Source organism: Schistocerca americana, chromosome X (assembly GCF_021461395.2).
Source record: "Schistocerca americana isolate TAMUIC-IGC-003095 chromosome X, iqSchAmer2.1, whole genome shotgun sequence".
Lineage (NCBI taxonomy): Eukaryota > Metazoa > Arthropoda > Insecta > Orthoptera > Acrididae > Schistocerca > Schistocerca americana.
In genome coordinates this window covers 966,512,928-966,535,934 of record NC_060130.1, presented here as the reverse complement: position 1 = coordinate 966,535,934, position 23,007 = coordinate 966,512,928, and the positions used below count along the sequence as shown (strand labels likewise).

The 23,007-nt window shown below is 36.5% G+C and overlaps 1 protein-coding gene across 1 annotated transcript in view; it reads left to right on the top strand.

Moving 5' to 3' along the window:
• Window positions 1-23,007, top strand: part of LOC124555342 — an 856,442-nt gene that overhangs the window by 353,649 nt on the left and 479,786 nt on the right. Inside the window, exons 12-14 of the mRNA XM_047129223.1 lie at window positions 290-367; window positions 12,693-12,770; window positions 20,219-20,296. Of these exons, the coding sequence (XP_046985179.1) occupies window positions 290-367; window positions 12,693-12,770; window positions 20,219-20,296 (234 nt within the window). The remainder of the gene's footprint in view (window positions 1-289; window positions 368-12,692; window positions 12,771-20,218; window positions 20,297-23,007) is intronic.

Below are 23,007 nucleotides of genomic sequence, written 5' to 3'. Positions count from 1 at the left end.
ATAATATTCCATTGATGTCATTCTGAGCAGTGTTGGAATTTCTACAGTGTTTTGAAAGCTTAACTCTAATTGTAATCACCCTGTAGTAGATGATGATGATGATGATGATGATGGTGGGCATGATTTGGTGTTCATAATCCTAATTTATAAAAATTGCACCAGGTAGTGTTCATTTCTGCCAGTCACATGGCTATGATATTGCGTTCTTTTCCTTTCCTTTGTTTCCAAAGTTAGAAAATGTTCTTGATATCTGCTTAGTTACATTGATCAGTGGTGTATTTTCTAACAGGTGAACCATATGCTGAGTCAGCTAGACAGAAGAAATATTTTAAACCCAGCTGGTGGCACAGAGACCACAATGAATCAGGTATATATTCACTATACCTATGCAGTAGTCATGTTCGCAATTAGTATTTCGCTTATGTGATTTCTATAAATATTGACGGGGTAATGCTGTCAACTGTGCTTTGTATAGTGTGCAGCTATAATTTTTTTGAGATCCAGTCAAAAATTGGTTATACTTCTCAAGGGGATTGTTTGATATTTGTCATAATGGAATTGTTAGGAAGAAATGAATGTGAAGTTTGGGAGTCAGCATTAATTAATTCTATAACTATAAAGTATGTGTGTGAATGTTCCTGGTTATTCAGATGATTTTATTTCAAATTATTATGAGTCTGTGAGAGTTGTTCACTTTCCAAGGCAGGTGTATAATAACTAGAGTCCAGATTTCAGTGTAAACACTAATTGCATGAATTTTTGCATGTGTGGCCATTTGCTGGATAAATGTATATCGAGAAGATGGTATGAATTGGGACACTTGTAATGCATGTTATATCACATTTTTGACCTTTTTTTGCAATAACGTGCGTGGCACCATCTTTATTGAGTTATTCATATGAACTACGCCAAAGTGCAGAACATAAGCAATTGTGCGAATTTGTTGTAGGTTATTATTATTATTGTTGTTGTTGCACAATGCTGCTCTATATGTGATGAAGGCTGAAAAAGCTATTAAATTTTTTTATCATAACTTGGAAGTGTCTAACATTGCTGGCCCATGCACTACATCATGTAACTGAAATGCTAGTCTAAAATTTGATCATGTGAATACAGTGTTACAAACAATGATACAAACAAGGAAAATTGAATCACAAAAGACAAAGGTATGAAACTGCTGACAGCAAAGTCATATGCTGCCCTTTTTTTCCAATTGAAGGTAATCTTAAAAGCACTTGTCCATGTTGCTGGATTTAGAGATATTCTTCCAGATTTATCTGTGCCCCCACAACCTTTTTTAACCAGGTGGTTGTACCTGGATTAATGCTGCCATATTTTACTGTGGTAATTTTGATTTCGTTGTCAGTAAGAGACGTTGAATTCCTACAGATCTTTAGAAGTTGACATCTCTTTGCTTCATTCTACCGAAAGGCCTTAAGGTATTGCAGTGTAGGTTTTTTGCTTTATTTTTGGGCTGTAGGTTTTGAGGTCAGTAACGCAGTTTGCATTAAAGATGTGGTAGTGACATTCAAGGAAACAGATATGAGGCAAGACCACATTTACGTCATCAAATTTTGTTCATTTTCTGTGGAAATACCAAAGTTGCAAGTCACACGTGGAGTCCCAGACAGTTATTGTAAAGGTAAAAAATCTTTGCAATCATTCTGTGGAGAAGTGGGTGTTGTTGTTTTTAAGATAACAATGTTATCATATCATATCCTGATTTTGAGTTTTCAAAGAAGAGAAAAATATTTTGTAGCGAAAGTGTAAAACAACAATCAACTCGATCATACTTTGTCCAAAATAACTTCATCTAAATATGCATCTGTCACTCCTTGTGACATAGAAACATCATTTTCTGTCACATATTTTAATTCCTTATCTGCCTTATTAGTCGTATTTAATGATATGACATTGCATGGATGTGTGCATGTTTTACGATTTGATAGTGCATGAAAATCTGGGCTCTAGTAAGAACATTATAAACTTAATAAGTAAAGATATTAACTCACCAAATAATTTAGGTGCTGAGTCACTGATAGACACATAAAGAAGACAAGAGATGCCTGCTAGCTTTCAGATGAAGTCTGGCACATTGTTTAATCAGTTAGGAAGTTTCAATACTACACACACTCTTATGCAGAGTGAAAAATATGGTATATACTCGAGTATAAGACAACCCCGAATATAAGATGAGCCTCCCCCCTTTTTATGAGTGGTTTCTTGGGAAAAACACACTCTGACTAATCAAATTTAACAACTCTTATTCATGAAAAGGATATGTCTAAATAGTTAACATTATGCCTATTCTGTATTTATGCAATTTATTTATTGTTGACATTTTGATACGATATGGGGAAATTAAATAAACAAAAGGAAATTTTTGTAATTATACTCTGCATTCTCTTGCTGGTGTATCTGTAATCCTATACATTGTATTTTCTTGCGTGTCTGCATATGTTCCATCAAATGTCCGTTTTTCACCTGTGCTCTGCAGATATGTACATGGGCAGGGGGAGGGGAAAGGTTGTCACATATGGCTTATGATGACAACATACAGCTGGTCATTTGGTCAGGGCTTGTAAGTGGAAATCTATTGGTGCCGTTAAATAACACAACAGGAAATTAGGTAAAATAAAGGGAATTTATTCAAATTTAGAGTATACAAGGGGCACGCCTAGGGTTGGAAGTTACCAGGTTTACGCCAGTTTAGGAGATTGAACTTCTAATTGAAATGGGCAGCATAAGGGGAGGTGGTTCATGTTAACTTACGTTGATGGCCAATCATGAAACGTAGAACTGGAGGCTTTGCCTGCCATGAAAAATGTCAGTTCTGATTGAGGTCTGGATCACAAGAGAGTGAGGCAACTGTGTTCTGCACTGCAGAATGCTCTAACGTCCACACGTGTGACCTGTATCCCACCCACACTCTTTGCTAAAACCAATGGTGTGAATTCGCTAGCAGTTTCAGCAGAGGGGTGAGGGCATCTCTTGTCAGCAGCGCGAACTGGATGGAACTGCATTGGTTCTGAAAGGCAGGCAGCTTGTGTCATGTATGCACTATGGAAGTTGATTTGGGAGCAAACTTGTAAAGATTTGACTGGGGTCTTCTAAATAAAAATTTTTAAACCAGTTGCTTAAAGTATTCCATGACTTGCTGCCAAACTGTACATTGCTTACCCCTTCCAGAGGAGTGGTGATTCACATTGTTTACAAAAGGATGTCAGTCACTGCTGGAAAGACGGTTTGCCCTAGTGGGAGCCTTTTAATGGTTTACTGGCGCCCCCCCCCCTCCAGCCCCCCAAAAAATTGTAGCTGTTTGTACTGTCTGTAATATATTAATCTCGTTTCTGCATAGTTGAACTAATACCAAAATATTAAATGCAACAACAACATGAGAGAATACTTAATTATGTAATAATCAAAGTATTTGGTTAAAAAACATAATAAATAAGCTTACTGCAGAACACGTGGTGTTGGTTAGAACTGGTCTAAGTGCATTTGAAAAAGGGTAATAACCTAAGTACAAACTTGCTATGTCGTCTGACAATTTTTGCGGCTAGTAGTTGCACAAAGTTGCTCAAGCTATGAAACATAACACATTGTAGTAAAATGGAGGTGTCATTAAGTCATAGACATAGTGTACCAAGCCTTATCTTTATTAACTCATGTTAAAATAGAGAAGCAAAAAGCCTTTTTTTATACCAACAAAATCCTGGAGTTACGGGTGAAATCAGGAGATAGCAAAGGCTGTGCATCAAAACCCATGAATTTCTAATATTTACATTCTACCTACTCAATCTACATTACCTTGTATCACCTCATAGAGTAACAGTCCTTCAAAACATAGTGCACTATGGCATAGCTAGGCATACATAGAGAGAGAGAGAGAGAGAGAGAGAGAGAGAGAGAGAGAGAGAGAGAGAGAAGTGTTTCTTACACCTAGAACTCCACAGTAGTTTTGACTGGAAAAAAATTGTAGCATAAACTAGCCAGAGCATCTATTGAATCACCACTACCTTAACATGGATACATAATTGGAAATGGCAAATGCAGCCACATCATATTGAAAATCTCAGAAAAGCAAAAGGAAATATATACCTATTCATTTAAAAATCATTCTAAATTAACTCATGGGATAGTAGTGCGTACGTATATCACTTAGTTTTACACGTGAATTAATTAGTTAAAACTGAGACAAATGATAATTAACAAGGTTGAAATGTGACCAAATAGTGGTCTGAAGGGTGACTTGTCTGACTAATAATATAGGTCTCAAAATGGGTAGCTATAATTAATATTTCTCATAAGTTAGTGCTCAACATAGAACACAATATTGTCCAGCTGCCAAATGAGGATCTGGTATGACCTTAAATATTTGTGGGATGAGTGCACTTTGGGTAAGGGTCTCGTAGTCATAAACAGTTTTGACTTACACTCATTAATTGTAGAAACCACATAGTGCTTTAAATGCTTATCTAATTCCCAGGAGCACAAAATAAAATCATCAATGTGTGTCACATCATTACATCACATTTATAAAAAGAACATAAGGCAAAAGTACTTGAGGGGCCAGATATGTGATAAATCGTTAATATCCATTAGAATTACGTAAATATACTGCTCATTAACTCATGAAAACCATGGTACGACCCTAAATCCCTTCAGCAGAAAATCACAGGAAAAGTTATTAATAGACATTAATTTAAGGAGATAAAATATGAAAATACACCAAGAAAGTACAAAATATAATGCTCAGAGTAGCACATAGATTTAACATTTTTCCCAGTAGCATAACTCAACTGCAGTGTTTTACAAACAACAATTATCAACAAACTGTTCTCTATTATTAAAATTACAACTAGAAAAATTGAAGGGAAAGACCAGAACAGTACTTGTTTGATTGTAAATTGAAAATGAGGATAGGTTACAACCTTACTTTCTCCTCTAAAATGACAAAGTTGTGGAAAAACTATCTGTCTTGTCCACTGATCTTAGAGTTTACTGTTTTCAGAATATCATGGGACTGTCATGTGGCATAAAATAAACATGTAAAATAAACTTATAGGCATGGAGAAACACAAGGCAAACTCCAATACAGATAATTAAAATGTTTGTGCACAGTGATGTAACAGCTAACAGTATCCTCATCCATCTGTAACACTTCACATGAAGAAGGGAAAGACTGCAGTGAGTTTATAATCAGTTAATAAACTATAAAAAGGTTCTCAGCTAGAATGTGGTTCTGTGTGACAGAGGCACGCGCTTTGTTCCTATAGAGACTACTGACTGAAGGGAGAAGAGCATGTGGGTTATCTGGCTGGAAGGAGACTTATGCATGTGTGGAATTATCAAAATTTAATGGCACTTCTCTCTATTAGGGTGATGGAGTGGGGTATTATCTGCAGTGTAACACATGTCTTGTGGGAGGGGAAACAGCAGAGAGGTAGGCGCAAAGGAGGATGAAGAGTGAGAAGGGGGAGGGGGAGGTGGCAATCTAGAAGCAAATGTTTTTTGATGCACAGCTGGTGGTGTGTACCAGCAGTATAAAACTAAGTATGCATGAAAATAGAGATAGTCAATGCTGGCTCAATCAAACTCTGGTAATCATCCATACAGAGCGACACCAGATTTGTACTGAAGTGATCTAAATGTTTGTATGATAAAAAATATATCAGGTTAATTCAGATTATTAGTACAGTACTTGTTTTAAATCTAAAACAGAAATATGGGGCAGAGTGCATCTCTGTGTTGAAATTCAGCAAACACAAAATTCAGAAATCACTTGCCAATTGTTTTAGGAATTAGTTGTCTGTATAAAACGTACAACAGTCACCTCAAGCTGACAGAAATTTTGATACGTAACTGTTGGAGTATGTGATAGAGTACTGCAGGACTTTATATGCTGGGTAAAACACATTGGTAAGGAAAAAGTAAATGCTGATTTCTGTGGACACAGGACAGTAAAAATTTGTAAAGAGAGACTCAAGGAAAACAGTCAATTCAATGGATATAAGAATTAAAAAGTGCAATTATTTTCAATTCTTAGTGACACCGTGAAAGAAAACAGGGAAAAAAATGCTTTTGAACCGACACTGGACTTAGCTCATCTGCAGAGCAATGGAATATCAGTTACAATAATCAGATGAAGATTTGAAGTATAATTGTCCTTTGAACAATAAAAAATAAGTATAACAGACACTGCAAATAGGGGCTCCACATTCTAGATTTGACAACAAAATGAAACATTCAATGAAGCAGACTTGTAATAAGTAGCATTTTAGGAAAACTTTACTAAGGTAAACTTGACACATTCATTTGAAAGGAAAAATAAAAATCTTGTCAATAAAGGAGATCTACAAGTGAAATATAGTATAACACCAAAATTCTATATAGAAGCTGAACAACAAAAGGCGTTAAATTCATCACATGACAAAGATCTATACAGTAGATGATAAAGGGTACCTTTAAACACCTCAAACTCTTCAGACATACATAAACTTCCTACATAATACAAATAGGAGTGCACCTGGGCCATCCTCAAAAATTATTAATGGGCACTTATTTATTTATCCGTCTAGTTTTGTAGGACCAAATTGAGGAGCAAATTTCTAAGGTCATGGAATTTGTTAGTACATTAAATTACAATATAAAAGTAATGACAGATAAAATAAAATGTTTATGAACCCAAAAAAGTCAAGTAATAAGTCTGAGTAAATGCAGTCAGAAATTTAAAATAGGAACCAGTTTAATTTTTCAAGCAACTTCTGGACAGAATAGAAGGGGTGACCCATGACAAAACTCATCAGTTTTGATTTGAAAGGGTGTGGATAACTGCTAAGATTTTTGAATTCTTGTGGTAGCTTATTGAAAATGGATGTAGCAGTGTACTGCACACCTTTCTGCACAAAGGTTAAGGAAGTGCAATCAAAATGCAGATTGTATTTCTTCCTAGTATTAACTGAGTGAAAGCTGCTATTTCGAAGGAATAAACTGACAACAGTAAAGAATATATATATTGAGACCCCAATGTCAGAATTGCCAGACTAGTGAACAGTGGTCAACAAGAGATTCGCTAACTTACACCACTTATTGCCCGAACTATCCATTTCTGAGACAAAAATATCTTTTGAGAATGAGAAGAGTTACCACAAAATATAATATCATATGACATCTGCGAATGAAAATAATCAAAGTAGACTAATTTTCAGGTTGAATGATCCTTATTTCAGATACTGTTTTAAAAGTAAAAATTGCAACATTTAGCCTTCGAACAAGATCGTGAACATAGGCTTTCCACGACAGTTCAATATCTATCTGGACACCTAGAAATTTGCACTGTTCAATTTCACTAATCATATGCCCATTATGTGAAATTAAAACTTAAGTTTTTGTTGGACTGTGTGTTAGAAACTGTAAAAACGGAGTCTTACTGTGATTTAGGGTTACTTTATTTTCTACAAGCGATGAACTTGTCATGAACTGCACTATTTGAAATGAAGCCAGTGTTGCACACAGCATCCTTTACTACGAATGTAATGTCATGAGCAAACAGAAATATTTTAGAATTCTCTGTAATACTAAAGTGCATATTATTTATATAAATAAGGAACAGAAGTGGCCCCAACACTGATCCCTGAGGCACCCACCGTTTGACCATGCCCCACATCACAGCCATTCTCAACACTGTGAATAAAGGTCTTTTGCTGTATGTTGCTAAAGCAAGAAGTGAACCAATTGTGAGCTACTCCCTGTATTCCGTGATGGTCCAACTTCTGGAGCAATATTTTGTGATCAACACAATTAAACGCCTTAGTTAAATCAAAAAAGATGCCTAGCTTTTGAAACCTTTTGTTTAATCCATCCAGTACCTCACAGAGAAAAGAGAATATAGCATTTTCAATTGTGAATCAGCTACAAAGCCAAACTGTACATTTAATAGCAAATTATGTAATGTAAAATGATAAATTATCCTTACATACACAAACTGTACAATAACCTAAGCAAACACTGATGGCATAGAAATAGGTCTAAAATTGTTTACATTATCCCTTTCTCCCTTTTTATAAAGTGACTGTACTACTGAGAACTGCTGTCATTCACGAAACTGACCGTTCTTAAAGGAAAGATTACAAATATCTGGAAGTACAGGGCTATCATGTGCAGGATAGTACTTTAATATTCTGCTAGGCATTCCATCATATCCATGAAAGTCCTTAGTCTTTGGAGATTTAATTATTGACGTAATCTCCAATACTCTGATGAATCAGCTGTACCAATTGTCCCTTCCCAGCCCTAGTACCTTGCTCCTATTAATTTGTGGTATAATGGCTTTTTCACCACATAACCTTTTTGTGCAAACCTTCATCCATGGTTCGCAAGACATAATGTTAAAAAAGTGCGAGTTGCATTTCAAATTAGTGATGCTTTCTAAAGCCATGCTGATGCATGGACAGCAACTTCTCTGTCTCAAGGAAATTCATTACATTCGAACTGAGAATATGTTCGAGAATCCTGCAAGAAACCGACTAGGTACTACACATCCTGGGTTTACATTGTCATTGTTTGCCACTAAATCTACATTTTTGTTGTCTTCAGTATTAATTAATTCTACATTACCATTGAAATTATTTGTGGCTCCTTCAAAATTCTCAGTGAGATCATTGGTTTTTTAATTCTCTATTTGAGATTTAACACCAAAGTCTGAATCTATGATTTTACTAAAATTATTTTTGACTGAATTTGACATAAAATTAAACCCATATCTAATTTCACTACCATTTATTAGTATCTGACCCACTGAATCGTCCCTGCTGCTGTGCAACTGAATTCCTTTTCTACTGCCAAGAGCACATCTCAGTTCTTTTATCCAGACATTTTACTATTACTGATTTTCCAATTACAAATCTTAAGACTGCTATGTGCAAGCATAAAACTTACTCTACTTTTCTTCCTTGACGTATTATTGCTGATTCTTACAGCTGTTGGCTGCACGCCTACCCGCAATTCCACTGTTGTTGTGTGCTGAACCAGACACTTCAGATGTGCCCTATACTGCTAACTGCACTCACCACTATGTGCTGTCACTGTACATGTTGTCCATGGATGTCTCGTGCTGCTATGGAAGTTGCGACATCTTGTAGCATGACAAATCTTTAAGTGATGATTTACAATGTAATCCAATCAGCCATGCACACAACATTAACTTTTATTCTCGTAGCTCTTCAGCACTTCCTATTCCTAATTTACACTAACATCACTTTCATAGCAACAAAAAATTTGATGTAGTATCATAAATTATTATAGTTCAACAAAAGCTCAATAACAATTCAAACACAGTTCATTATCTATTTATCACAGTTCTTATGCAGTTCTCTAGCCATTTACAGTTCACATGTACACAGTCCTTCCTCAGTTTGCTAATTGGGTACAGTTCACAGTTCTTGCTGAAAAAAAAAATAAAAGCTGGCCTCCTCATTTGAAAGCACTTCAACTTCATTCAACTTCAGCAATATTTCCCGCAAAGGTCGCCATGTATGCCAAGAGAGAGAGAGAGAGAGAGAGAGAGAGAGAGAGAGAGAGAGAGAGAGAGATAGGGAAAAGGGGTGGGTTACATTTGTATGATAAATACCTTCCCTCAGAAATATTCCATCAGCAGCTACTGTGGTGAACATGGACAGCACTCAGAGTGAAGACTTTTACACAAGTGTGTGTGTATGACAGCACTGGGCAATGAGCGCCGTGATTGTGGGAGTGGCAATCACCCTCAGTGCTATGGCCCAAAGAGCACTAATTGCAGTGCCTCTTCGTCCTCCAGTGGCAAGACTGGTGACGTGTATGACTATGGCAGCTGTCCGAGATGTGGTTGACGACAAATACAGCTTGCTAATTGTTGTAGTTAAGCAGTTTACCTTGAATATCTGTGATTTTGTTGCCAGCAGACTGGAAAGGTGGCAGCCTACAAGAACACATCTGTGTTTCATACTGGTGGGGTGCATGCTGATAGTTATATATACTGATTGTAAACTATGACTAGACCTAATCTATTCACATGTACTGTTATGGCATAGATTAGTTCACCCCCCACCTCCTCATCACCCATCCATCTCTATCCCTAATAGTACTAAGGACCCGTTACTATTTACTGGTAATTACTTCTAGATAAGTTCACCCCCCCCCCCCCCCTGCCCTTGTCACACTTCTGTCTCTACCCCTTAATAGTACTAAGGACCCGTTACTATTTAATAATTCAAACAAAGCAATTATCTAACTTTACACAGATGCTTGTCAGCTTTCTTTATACTGTCAACATCAAGATCTGTCTAACGCAATTATTTGAGTTATACAGAATCACATTCTTGAGGCCAAGTGTTCTGGTAAGTTCTAGTAATAGTTGTTAATCCAGCATTCTTTTACTTTGTTCATAAATAACTGAGAATGTTCTGTTTCCTGCCTGATATCCACTGACAATTTTTTATAGATTTTTTCACTAGAACACGAAACTTTGTCCTGAGCCCTCATACCCTAGAGACAGATGGCATAGTGCGGAGAAGATGGAGCTGTAGGATTAAATGGTTGTTGTAGTATTTGTTGAAACGTGCAGTAATGGACAAAGGGAAGTTTCTCAGAAACAATGAGTCTGTAGCCTCCTCAACTTGTCCACTACTTCATCTTTATGAAACCCACAGTGTCACCTACTTCACTGGGTATTTGTAATTGTGATGATGCATTAGATCGCACTTAACTGAATAGAAATGTAGTAGTAGTACAAGATTATTCTAATTAAATTTAAACTTTAAAAGCTGCTGCAGAAATAACACCACTGGTCAGAATGCCATCTAATTGCAACAGAAAATTATTAGAGAAGGGGGAAAACATATGGCAGAAGAAAAATAAATAGTTACAAAATGTAGCAATAGATGGCACTGTAAGCTTCATAATTTAATGATGCTCTACTACAAATGACAAATGAATCACACAACAATGCCTAAGGTGTAGGTTTGACATTGAACAAATTGTACTACTCAATGTGCATGGGCCTACAGGTGTGATACTCTTAGTTACATAAGCCCATCCGCCATGGCAAGGTCAGATCACATCAGATTGGAAAAATCGGTTTTTAACTGTTCTGAGGCCAAAAACTGCATGGAAATCATCAATCAAAATGAAATTGGATTATTAATTTCTGTGTGTCTGACACAAAACATGTTCAAAATGCTGTCCACTGTTTTCTGCAACAAGTTGAAATTGAGAAACAGCATGGTCCACAACTGATGGATGTGTTTCCGGTGTCACATTCAGGATGTGTTCCACAATGCGTGCCTTCAGTGCAGTGAAGTTGGCAATCGGAACCCTGAACACAACATATTTCAGATACCTACACAGCCAGAAGTCATACAGATTAAAATCAAGTGTTCAGGATGGCCAGGCTGTAGGGAAATGGTTGCTGATAATTCTGTAATAGTGCTTCAGCAGCTGGTTAACTGGATTTGCAATGTGCGGAGGTGAGCCATCTAGCATAAACATGATCCCATCCACACATCCACGCTGATGGAGAGCTGGAATGACATCATTGCACAAAAGACACTCACAGCGCTTACCAGTGATGGTACAGGGAACAGGACCTGAAGCTCCTGTCACTTCAAAAAAATTTGGAGCTACGGTAAATGATGCTGTAAACCCTCACCACACAGTGGACGTTTCAGGATGAAGTGGTACTGGTTGATTTGCATGTGGATTTTCCGTTGCTCATATTTGACAATTCTGTGTATTCATATATCTTGTGAAGTGGGCTTCATCTGCCCATAAAATGTTCCTCTGCCAATCATTGTCCACTTCCATGTGAGCAAGAAATTCTAAAGCAAAGGTCTCTCTTGCTGGTGGGTCAACAGGAAGCAACTTGTGGACATGAATAATTTCTAATGGATAGCAAAGAAGGATTTTTCATATGATTTTACGCACCATGCTCATTTGCATGTTCAGTTTTTGGGCAATTCTCCATGCACTACACGTTTGTACACCACCAATTGTCTCTTCCTCCATTGCTGTGACCACTGCTTCCACTGACGTTGAATCAATTCATTTCCTCCCTCTACCACGTTGCACACAAAAAAGACCCACCTTTCAAATTTCTGAATCATTTTCCAGACCCACAGCAGTCATCAGACCAATGTCTTTGTTCAAACCCTTCAGGGTCCGGAACTTCTGCGAGACAGTCAATGCGAACGTCGCACATGTGAAAGGAGGAAAAACCATGTACTCGTCGTGTTTATACCAACTTCAGAAGGTCGCACACATGACAGGTGTTTTCATTGATGTATTGTGATGTACAGAGCCATCTATTGATCAAGTTTCATACTATTTTTTCTTCATCTGCTATATGTTTTCCCTCTTCTCCGATAATATTCCATAGCAATTTGATGTCATTCTGACCAGTGGTGTAATTTCTACAGCGTTTTGAAAGCATAACTCTAATTATAATCACCCTGTAATAATGATGATGATGATGATGATGATGTTCATCATTTGGTGTTCATAATCCTAATTTATATAAATTGCCACCAGGTAGTGTTCTTTTCTGACACTCACATGGCTATGATATTGCGTTTTTTTCCTTTCCTTTGTTTACAAAAGTTAGAAAATGTTCTTGATATCTGCCTAGTTACATTGACCAGTGTTGTATTTTCTAACAGGTGAACCATATGCTGAATCAGCTAGACAGAGGAAATATTTTAAACCCAGCTGGTGGCACAGAGACTACAATGAATCAGGTATATATTCACTATACCTATTCTGTAGTCGTGGTCACAATTAGTTTTTCACTTAAGTGGTTTCCAAAAATATTGAGAGGGTAACGCTGCGAACTGTGCTTTGTATAGTGTGCAGCTATAATTCTTGTCAGATTTAGTCAAAAATTAGTTATACTTTTTAATGGAATTGTTTGATATTTGTCATAAAGGAATTGTTAGGAAGAAATGAATGTAAAGTTTGGGAGTCAGCATTAATTAATTCTATAACTACAAAGCACGTGTGTGAAAGCTCCTGGTTATTGAGATGATTTTATTTCATATTATTATGAGTCTGTGAGAGGTATTCACTTTCCGTGGCAGGTGTATAATAACTAGAGTCCAGATTCCCGCGTAAACACAAGTTGCATGAATTTTTGCATGTGTGGCTATTTGCTGGGTAAATATATATTTTGAAGATGGTATGGTTTGGGACACTTGTATTGCATGTTATATTCCATTTTTTGACCTTTGTGTATATTTTGCAATAACGTGCATGACACCATCTTTTATAGATTTATTCATATGAACTACGCCAAGGTGCAGAACATAAGCTATTCTGCGAATTTGTTGCAGTTTGTGAACTTCATAGTGAGCTCAAGTGCCCTACTTCAGCTCGGTAGTTGTCGGGTTATAAGTCAGTATACTTTGTGGCAATAAAATTAAATTAAAAATGGGTATTATTATTGTTGTTGTTGTTGCACAATGCTGCTCCATATGTGATGAAGGCTGGAAAAGCTATTAAATTTTTTTATCTTAACTTGAAGTGTCAAACATTTCTGTCGCATGACTACATCATGTAACTGAAACAGTAGTCTAAAATTTGATTGTGTGAATACACTGTTACAAACAATGATACAAACAAGGAAAATTGATTCACAAAATACAAAGGTTTGAAACTGCTGACACCAATAAGTCATATGCTGCCTTTTTTTTCCAATTGAAGGTACTCTTAAAAGCACTTGTCCGTGTTGCTGGATTTAGAGATATTTTTCCAGATTTAGCTGTGCCCCTACAACCTTTTTTAACCAGGTGGTTGTACCTGGATTAATGCTGCCATATTTTACTGTGGTAATTTTGATTACGTTGTCAGTAAGAGGCATTGAATTCCTACAGATCTAGTGAAGGTGACATCTCTTTGCTTCATTCTAGTGAAAAGCCTTAAGGTACTGCAGTGTAGGTTTTTAGCTTCATTTTTGGGCTGTAAGTTTTTGAGGTCAGTAACGCAGTTTGCATTAAAGACGTGGTAGTGATATTCAAGGAAACAAATATGAGGCAAGACGACATTTACATCAAATCAAATTTTGTGCATTTTCCTTTGGAAATACCAAAGTTGCGACCACAGCCGGAATCCCGGACACTTATTGAAAATGTTAAAAATTTTTGCAATCATCCTGTGGATAAGTGGGTTTTGCTGATTTTAAGATAATGAAGTTATCAGATCATATCCTGATTCTGAGTTTACAAAGAAGACAAATAATATTTTCTAGCAAAAGTGTAAAAAAACTATCAACTTGACCATACTTTGTCCACCATTTCTTCACCTAAGTATACATCTGTCACTTCTTGTGACATAGAAACATCATTTTCTGTCACATATTTTAATTCTTTATCTGCCTTATTATGCATGTTTAATGATATGACATTGCATGAATTTATGCATGTTTTACGATTTGAGGATGCATGAAAATCTGGGCTCTAGTAATAATATTATTAGTAATTTATTAAGTAAAGATATTAGCTCAACAAATAATTTAGTTGTTGAGTCACCGATAGACACGTAAAGAAGACAAGAGATGCCTGCTAGCTTTCAGATGAAGTCTGCCACATTGTTTAATCAGCTAGGAAGTTTCAGTACTGTACACACTCCCATGCAGTGTGAAAAATACGGTATTTACTGGTGTATAAGACAACCCTGAATATAAGATGACCCCCCCCCCCCCCCTCTTTATGAATGGTTTCTTGGGAAAAATTTGTTTTTTAATACACTCTGACTAATCAAATTTACAAACTCTTATTCATGATAGGCATACGTCAAATAGTTAACATTATGCCTGTTCTGTATTTATAACATTTATTTATTGTTCACATTTTGATACGATATGGGGAAAATAATAAGCAAAAGGAAATTTTTGTAATTATACTCTGCATTCTCTTGCTGGTGTATCTGTAATACTATACTTTGTATTTTCCTGCCTGTCCACATATGTTCCATCAAATGTCTGTTTTTCACCTGTGCTCTGCAGATATGTACATGGGCAGGGGGAGGAGAAAAGGTTGTTACATATGGCTTACAACGACGACATACAAGAGGTCATTTGGTCAGGGCTTGTAAGTGGAAATCTATTGGTGCCGTTAAATAACACAACAGGAAATTAGGTAAAATAAAGAGGATTTATTCAAATTTAGAGTATACAAGGGGCATGCCTAGGGTTGGAAGTTACTAGGTTTAGGCCAGGTTAGGAGATTGAACTTCTAATTGAAATGGGCAGCATAAGGGGAGGTGGTTCATGTTAACTTATGTTGATGGCCAATCATGACATGTAGAACTGGAGGCTTTGCCTGCTATTAAAGATGTCAGTTCTGTTTGAGGTCTAGATCACAAGAGAGTGAGGCAACTGTGTTCTGCACTGCAGAATGCTCCAGCATACACACATGTGACCTTTATCCCACCAGCGCATGAAATATGTCAGCTCTGTTTGAAGTCTGGATCACAAGAGAGTGAGGCAACTGTGTTCTGCACTGCAGAATGCTCCAGGATCCACACATATTACCAGTATTCCACCTACGCTGTTTGCCAAAACCAATGGTGTGAATTCACGAGCAGTTTCAGCAGAGGGCTGAGGGCATCTCTTGTCAGCAGTGTGAACTGGATGGAACTATGTTGGTTCTGAAAGGCAGGCAACTTGTGTCATGTATGCACTATGGAAGATGCTTTGGGAGCAAACTTGTAAAGATTTGACTGGGGTCTTCTAAATAAAATTTTTTAAACCAGTTGCTTAAAATATTCCTTGACTTGCTGACATCCTGTACATTGCATACCCCTTCAAGAGGAGTGGTGACTCACACTGTTTACAAAAGGATGTCAGTCACTACTGGAAAGATGGTTTGCCCTAGTGGGAGCCTTAATGCTGTGGGAAGGTCCTGTTACAATTCTTTTCATTTAGTGCAAGTGGCAGGGGACTTAGATGTAGTCACGTTTATCATGTTTCATGAGTTCAGAAAACAGTAAAATATTAACTGTTCAGATTTTGAGCCGCAATGAACAGCTCCTGTAATAAATGAAATCATCATCGTCCACATTATCAGTTCTTAAAATATACGAAGTTAAAATCATTAAAGAAAGCTTCACATAGGACGAATGAACTATTGTGGTTTCTGTTAGGTAGAGGAGAAAAAAATATGTTATTAATTTACTGTTTCAGTAGTAAACTCATTGTCATACAAAGCAGATGCTGCCCAAACTGGATAAGCACTGATCTTCAAATGGTTTACAGCCCCCCTCCCCCCCTAAAATGTGTAGTTGTATGTATTTTCTGGAAAATATTAATCCCGTTTCTACATAGCTGAACTAATATCAAAATATTAAATGCAACAACAACATGACAGAATACTTCATCCTATCGTAATCAAAGTATTTATATAAAAGACATAATAAATCAGCTTACTGCAGAGCATCAACACATGGTGTGGGTTAGAACTGGACCAAGTGCATTTGAAAAAGGGTAATAACCTAAGTAAAAACTTCTTATGTCATCTGACTATTTTTGCAGCTAGTAGTTGCACAAAGTTGCTCAGGCTACAAAACATTAACACATTTCAGTAAATGGAGGTGTCACTTACTAAGTCGTAGAGATACTGTACCATAAAACATGTATAACCCAAACTTTATCTATATTAACTCATGTTAAAATAGAGAAGTACAAAGCCTTTTTTTATACTGACAAAATCCTGGAGTAATGGATGAAGCTAGGGAATAGCAAAGGCTGCGCATCAAAACCAATAAATTTCTAATTTTAACATTCTACCTACTCAATTTACGTTACCTTACATCACTGCATAGAGTAACAGTCCTTCAAAACATTTTGCACCATGGCATACTTAGGCATACAGAGAGAGAGAGAGAGAGAGAGAGAGAGAGACAAGTATTACACCCAGGTTAGAATTCCACAGTAGTTTTGACTGGAAAAAAATTGTAGCATAAGCTAGCCAGACCATCTAATGAGTTATCACTGCCTTAACTTGGATACATCATTGGAAATGGCCAATGCAGCTGCATCACAGTGAAAAATCTCAGAAAAGCAAAAGGAAATACATACCTATTCATTTAAAAACCATTTTAAATTATCTCATGGGATACTAGTGTGTATGTATATCACTTAGTTTTACACGTGAATTAATTAGTTAAAACTGAGACAAATGATAATTAACAAGGTAGAAATGTGACCAAGTAGTGGTCTGAAGGGTGGCTTGTGTGACTAATAATATAGGTCTCAAAATGGTTAGCTATAATTAATATTTCTCATAAGTTAGTGCTCAACATAGAACACAATATTGTCCAGCTGCCAAATGAGGATCTGGTATGATCTTAAATATTTGTGTGGTGTGTGCACTTTGTGTAAGGTTTTCGTAGTCATAATACAGTTTTGACTTACACTCATTAAATGTTTGACTTACACTCATTAATTGTAGAAACCTCATAGTGCTTTAATTGCTTATCTAATTACCAGAAGCACAAAACAAAATCATCAATGTGTGTCAAATCATTACATCACATTTATAAAAAGAACATAAGGCAAAAGTACTTGAGGGACCAGATCTGTCATAAATCATTAATATCCATTGGAAGTATGTAAAAATACTGCTCATTAACTCATCAAAACCATGGTATGACCCTAAATCCCTTTAGCAGAGGAACACAGGAAAAGTTATTAATTGACATTAATTTAAGGAGATAAAATATGAAAATACACCAAGAAAGTACAAAATATAATGCTCAGAGTAGCACATAGATTTAACATTTTTCCCAGTGCCATCACTCAACTGCAGTGTTTTACAAACAACAATTATCAACAAACTGTTCTCCATAATTAAAATTACAACCTGAAAAATGAAGGAAAAGACCAGAACAGCACTTGTTTGTTTGCCAGTTGAAAATGAGGATTGGTTACAACCATATTTTTTCCTCTAAAATGACAAAGATGTGGAAATACTAACTGCCTTGTCCACTGATCTTAGAGTTTTCTGTTTTCAGATTATCATGGGACAGTCACATGGCATAAAATAAGCTTGTAAAACAACGTTGTAGGCACAGAGAAACACGAGGCAAACTCTCATAAAAATAATTCCCAATCCTCATCCATCCGTAACATTTCACATGAGGAAGGGAAAGACTGCAGTGAGTTTATAATCAGTTAATAAAGTATGAAAAGATTCACAGCTAGAATGTGGTTGTGTGTGACAGAATCACATGCATTTTTCCTAACAAACGTCTGACTGATAGGAGAGGAATGTGTGGGTTATCCAGCAGGGGAGAGCTATGTGTGTGTGGCTTTGACAAAATTTAATGGCACTTCTCTCTGTTAGGGTGGGGTATTATCTGCTGTGTAATGCATGTCTTGTGGGAGGGGAAACAGCAGAGAGGTAGGCGCTAAGGAGGAGGAGGAGTGAGAAGGGTGTGGGGGAGGTGGCGATCTAGAAGCAAACATTCTTTGAAGCACAGCTGGTGGTGTGTACCAGCAGTATAACACTAAGTATGCATAAAAATATAGGAAGACAATGCTGGCTAACAGACAATCAAACTCCAGTAATAATCCACACGGAGCGAGACCAGATTTGTACTGAAAAGATTTTAATTTTTGTATGATGATAAATATAGCAGGTTAATTCAGATATTAGTACAGTACTTGCTGTAAATTTAAAACGGAAATATGGGGACACAGTGAATCTCTGTATTGAATTTGAGTGAACACAAAATTTAGAAAATACAGGACAGTTGTTTTAGGAATTAGTTGTCAGCATAAAATGTGCAACAGAGTCAACTCAAGCTAACAGAAATTTTGACACGTAATTGTTGGAGCATGTGATAGAGTACTGCAGGACTTTATATGCTGGATATAACACATAGGTAAGGAAAAAGTAAATGTAGATTTGTGTGGACACAGGACAGGAAAGTTTTGTAAAGAGAGACTGAAGGAAAACAGTCAATTCAATGGATATAAGAATTAAAAAATGCAATTATTTTCAATTCTTAGTGACACCTTGAAAGAAAACAGGGAAATAAATGCTTTGAAACCGACAGTGGACTTTGCTCATCTGCAGAGCAATGGAATATCAGTTACACTAATCAGATGAAGATTTGAAGTATAATTGTCCTTTGAACAATAAAAAATAAGTATAAGAGACACCGCAAAGAGGGGTCCACATTCTAGATTTGACAACAAAAGGAAACATTCAATGAAGCAGACTTGTAATAAGTAGCATTTAGAAAAACTTTACTAAGGTAAACTTGACACATTCATTTGAAAGAAAAAATAAAAATCTTGTCAATAAAAGAGATCTACAAGTGAAATATAGTATAACACCAAAATTCTATATAGAAGCTGAACAACAAAAGGAGTTAAACTCATCACATGACAAAGATCTGTACAGTAGATGATAGATGTTACCTTTAAACACCTCAAACTCTTCAGAAATACATAAACTTCCTACATAATACAAATAGGAATGCACCTGGGTCATCCTCAAAAATTATTAATATTCATTTATTTATTTCCGCTCCCGGGATTGGAATGACTCCTTACCCTCTCTCCTTTTTCGTCTTTCCCTCTCCTTCCATCTTTCCTGACGAAGCAACCATTGGTTGCGAAAGCTAGAATTTTGTGTGTATGTATGTGTTTGTCATCATTCTTGCAATACAGCTATAGAAGCAGAGCACGATCCTGCATTGAGACAGTCATGGCGAATGTTGCACATGTGAAAGGTGGAAAAACCATGTACCCATCGTGTTTATACCAACTTCAGTGGGCCGTGCACATGACAGGTGCTTTCATTGATATATTGTGACATACAGCACCATCTGTTGATCAATTTTCACACTATTTTTTTCCATCTGCTATACGTTTTCCCTCTTCTCTGATAATATTCCAGTGCAATTTGATGTCATTCTGACCAGTGGTGTAATTTCTACAGCGTTTTGCAAGCTTATCTCTAACTATAATCACCCTGTAGTAGATGATGATGATGATGATGATGGTGGTGGGCATGATTTGGTGTTCATAATCCTAATTTATAAAAATTGCACCAGGTAGTGTTCATTTCTGCCGGTCACATGGCTATGAAATTGCATTCTTTTCCTTTCCTTGTTTACAAAAGTTAGAAAATGTTCTTGATAGCTGTTTAGTTACATTGGCCAGAGTTGTATTTTCTAACAGGTGAACCATATGCTGAGTCAGCTAGACAGAAGAAATATTTTAAACCCAGCTGGTGGCACAGAGACGACAATGAATCAGGTATATGTTCACTATACCTATGCTGTAGTCATGGTCGCAGTTAGTTTTTCACTTATGTGATTTCTATAAATATTGACAGGGTAATGCTGTCAACTGTGTTTTGTATAGTGTGAACCTATAATTTGTCTCAGATTCAGTAAAATATTAGCTATACTTCTTAACAAGATTGTTTGATATTTGTCATAATGATTTGTTAGGAAGAAATGAATGTGAAGTTTGGGAGTCAGCATTAATTAATTCTATAACCACAATGCATGTGTTTGAAAGTTCCTGGTTATTGAGATGATTTTATTTCAAATTATTATGAGTCTGTGAGAGTTATTCAGTTTCCGAGGCAGGTGTATAATAACTAGAGTCCACATTTCTGTGTAAACACAAGTTGCATGAATTTTTGCAAGTGTGGCCATTTGCTGGGTAAATGTATATTTTGAAGATGGTATGTATTGGGGCACTTGTAATGCATGTTATATCACATTTATGACTTTTTTTTTGCAATAACGTTGATGACACCATCTTTTATTGATTTATCCATATGAACTACGCCAAGATGCAGAACATAAGCAATTGTGCGAATTTGTTCTAGTTTGTGAACTTCATAGTGAGCTCAGGTGGCCTACTTCAGCTCGGTAGTTGTCGGTAGAAGTCAATATACTTCATGCCAGTAAAATTAAAATAAAAAAGGGTATTATTATTATTGTTGTTGTTGCACAATGCTGCTCCATATGTGATGGAGGCTGGGAAAGCTACTACTTTTTTTTTAATCATAACTTGAAGTGTCAAACATTCCTGGCCCATGCACTACATCGTGTAACTGAAATGGCAGTCTAAAATTTGATTCTGTGAAAGCACTGTTACAATGATACAAACAAGGAAAATTGATTCACAAAATCCAAGGTATGAAACTGCTGACAACAATAAGTCATATGCTGCCCTTTTTTTTTTTTTTTTTTAATTGAAGGTTCTCTTAAAAGCACTTGTTCATGTTGCTGGATTTAGAGAAATTTAGCTGTGCCCCATAACCTTTTTTAACCAGGTAGTGTACCTGAACTAATGCTGCCATTTTTTACTGTGGTAAATCTGATTACGTAGTCAGTAAGAGACATTGAATTCCTACAGATGTATTGAAGTTGACATCTCTCTGCTTCATTCTTCTGAAAAGCCTTAAGGTATTGCAATGTAGGTTTTTTGCTTCAATTTTGGGCTGTAGGTTTTTTAGGTCACTAACGCAGTTTGCATTAAAGACGTGGTAGTGATATTCAAGGAAACAAATATGAGGCAAGACGACATTCACATCAAATCAAATTTTGTGCATTTTACTTCGGAAATACCAAAGTTGCGAGCCACAGGCGGAATCCCGGACACTTATTGAAAAGGTTAAAAATCTTTGCAATCATCCTGTTGATAAGTGGGTGTTGCTGATTTTAAGATAACAAAGTTATCCTATCATATCCTGATTTTGAGTTTTCAAAGAAGACAAAAATATTTTGTGGCAAAATAGTGAAACAACTATCAACTTGACCAGACTTTGTCAAAAATTTGTTCACCTAAATATGCATTTGTCACTTCTTGTGACATAGTAACATCATTTTCTGTCACACATTTTAATTCTTTATCTACCTTATTATGCGTATTTAGTGATATGACATTGCGTGAACGTGTGCACTTTTTACGATTTGATAGTACATGAAAATCTGGCCTCTAGGAGTAACATTATGAGTAATTTAATACGTAAAGATATTAGCTCAGGAAATCATTTAGGTGATGAGTCACTGATAGAGACATAAAGAAGACAAGATGTGCTTGCTGGCTTTCAGATAAAGTCAGGCACATTGTTTAATCAGCTAGGAAGTTTCAATACTACACACACTCTTATGCAGAGTGAAAAATATGGTATATACTCGAGTATAAGACAACCCTGAATTTAAGATGAGCCCCCCCCCCCCCCCCCCTTTTATGAGTGGTTTCTTGGGAAAAACGCACTCTGACTAATCAAATTTACAAACTCTTATTCATGAAAGGGATATTTCTAAATAGTTAACATTATGCCTATTCTGTATTTATCCAATTTATTTATTGTTGACAGTTTGATACGATATGGGGAAATTAAGTAAACAAAAGGAAATTTTTGTAATTATACTCTGCATTCTCTTGCTGTTGTATCTGTAATCCTATACTTTGTGTTTTTCAGCAGGTCAGTTGGTCAGGTCTTGTAAGTGGGCATCCATTGCTGCAGTTAAATAACAGAACAGGAAATTAGGTAAAATAAAGAAAATATATTCAAATTTACAGTATACAAGGGGCATACCTAGGGTTGGAATTTATCAGGTTTAGGCCAGTTTAGGAGGTTGAACTGCTAATTGAAATGGGCAGTAGAAGGGGACGTGGTTCATGTGAACTTACTTTACTTTGATGGCCAGTCATGAAACGTAGAACTTCGGGCTTTACCTGCCATGAAAGACGTCAGTTTTGCTTGAGGTCTGGATCACAAGAGAGTGAGGCAACCGTGTTCCGCACTTCACAATGCTCCAGCATACACACATGTGTTCTGTATCCCACACACGCTGTTTGCCAAAACCAATGGTGTGAATTCACTAGCAGTTTCAGCAGAGGGCTGAGGGCATCTCTTGTCAGCAGTGTGAACTGAATGGAACTACATTGGTTCTGAAAGGCTGACAATTTTTGTCATGTATGCACTATGGAAGTTGCTATGG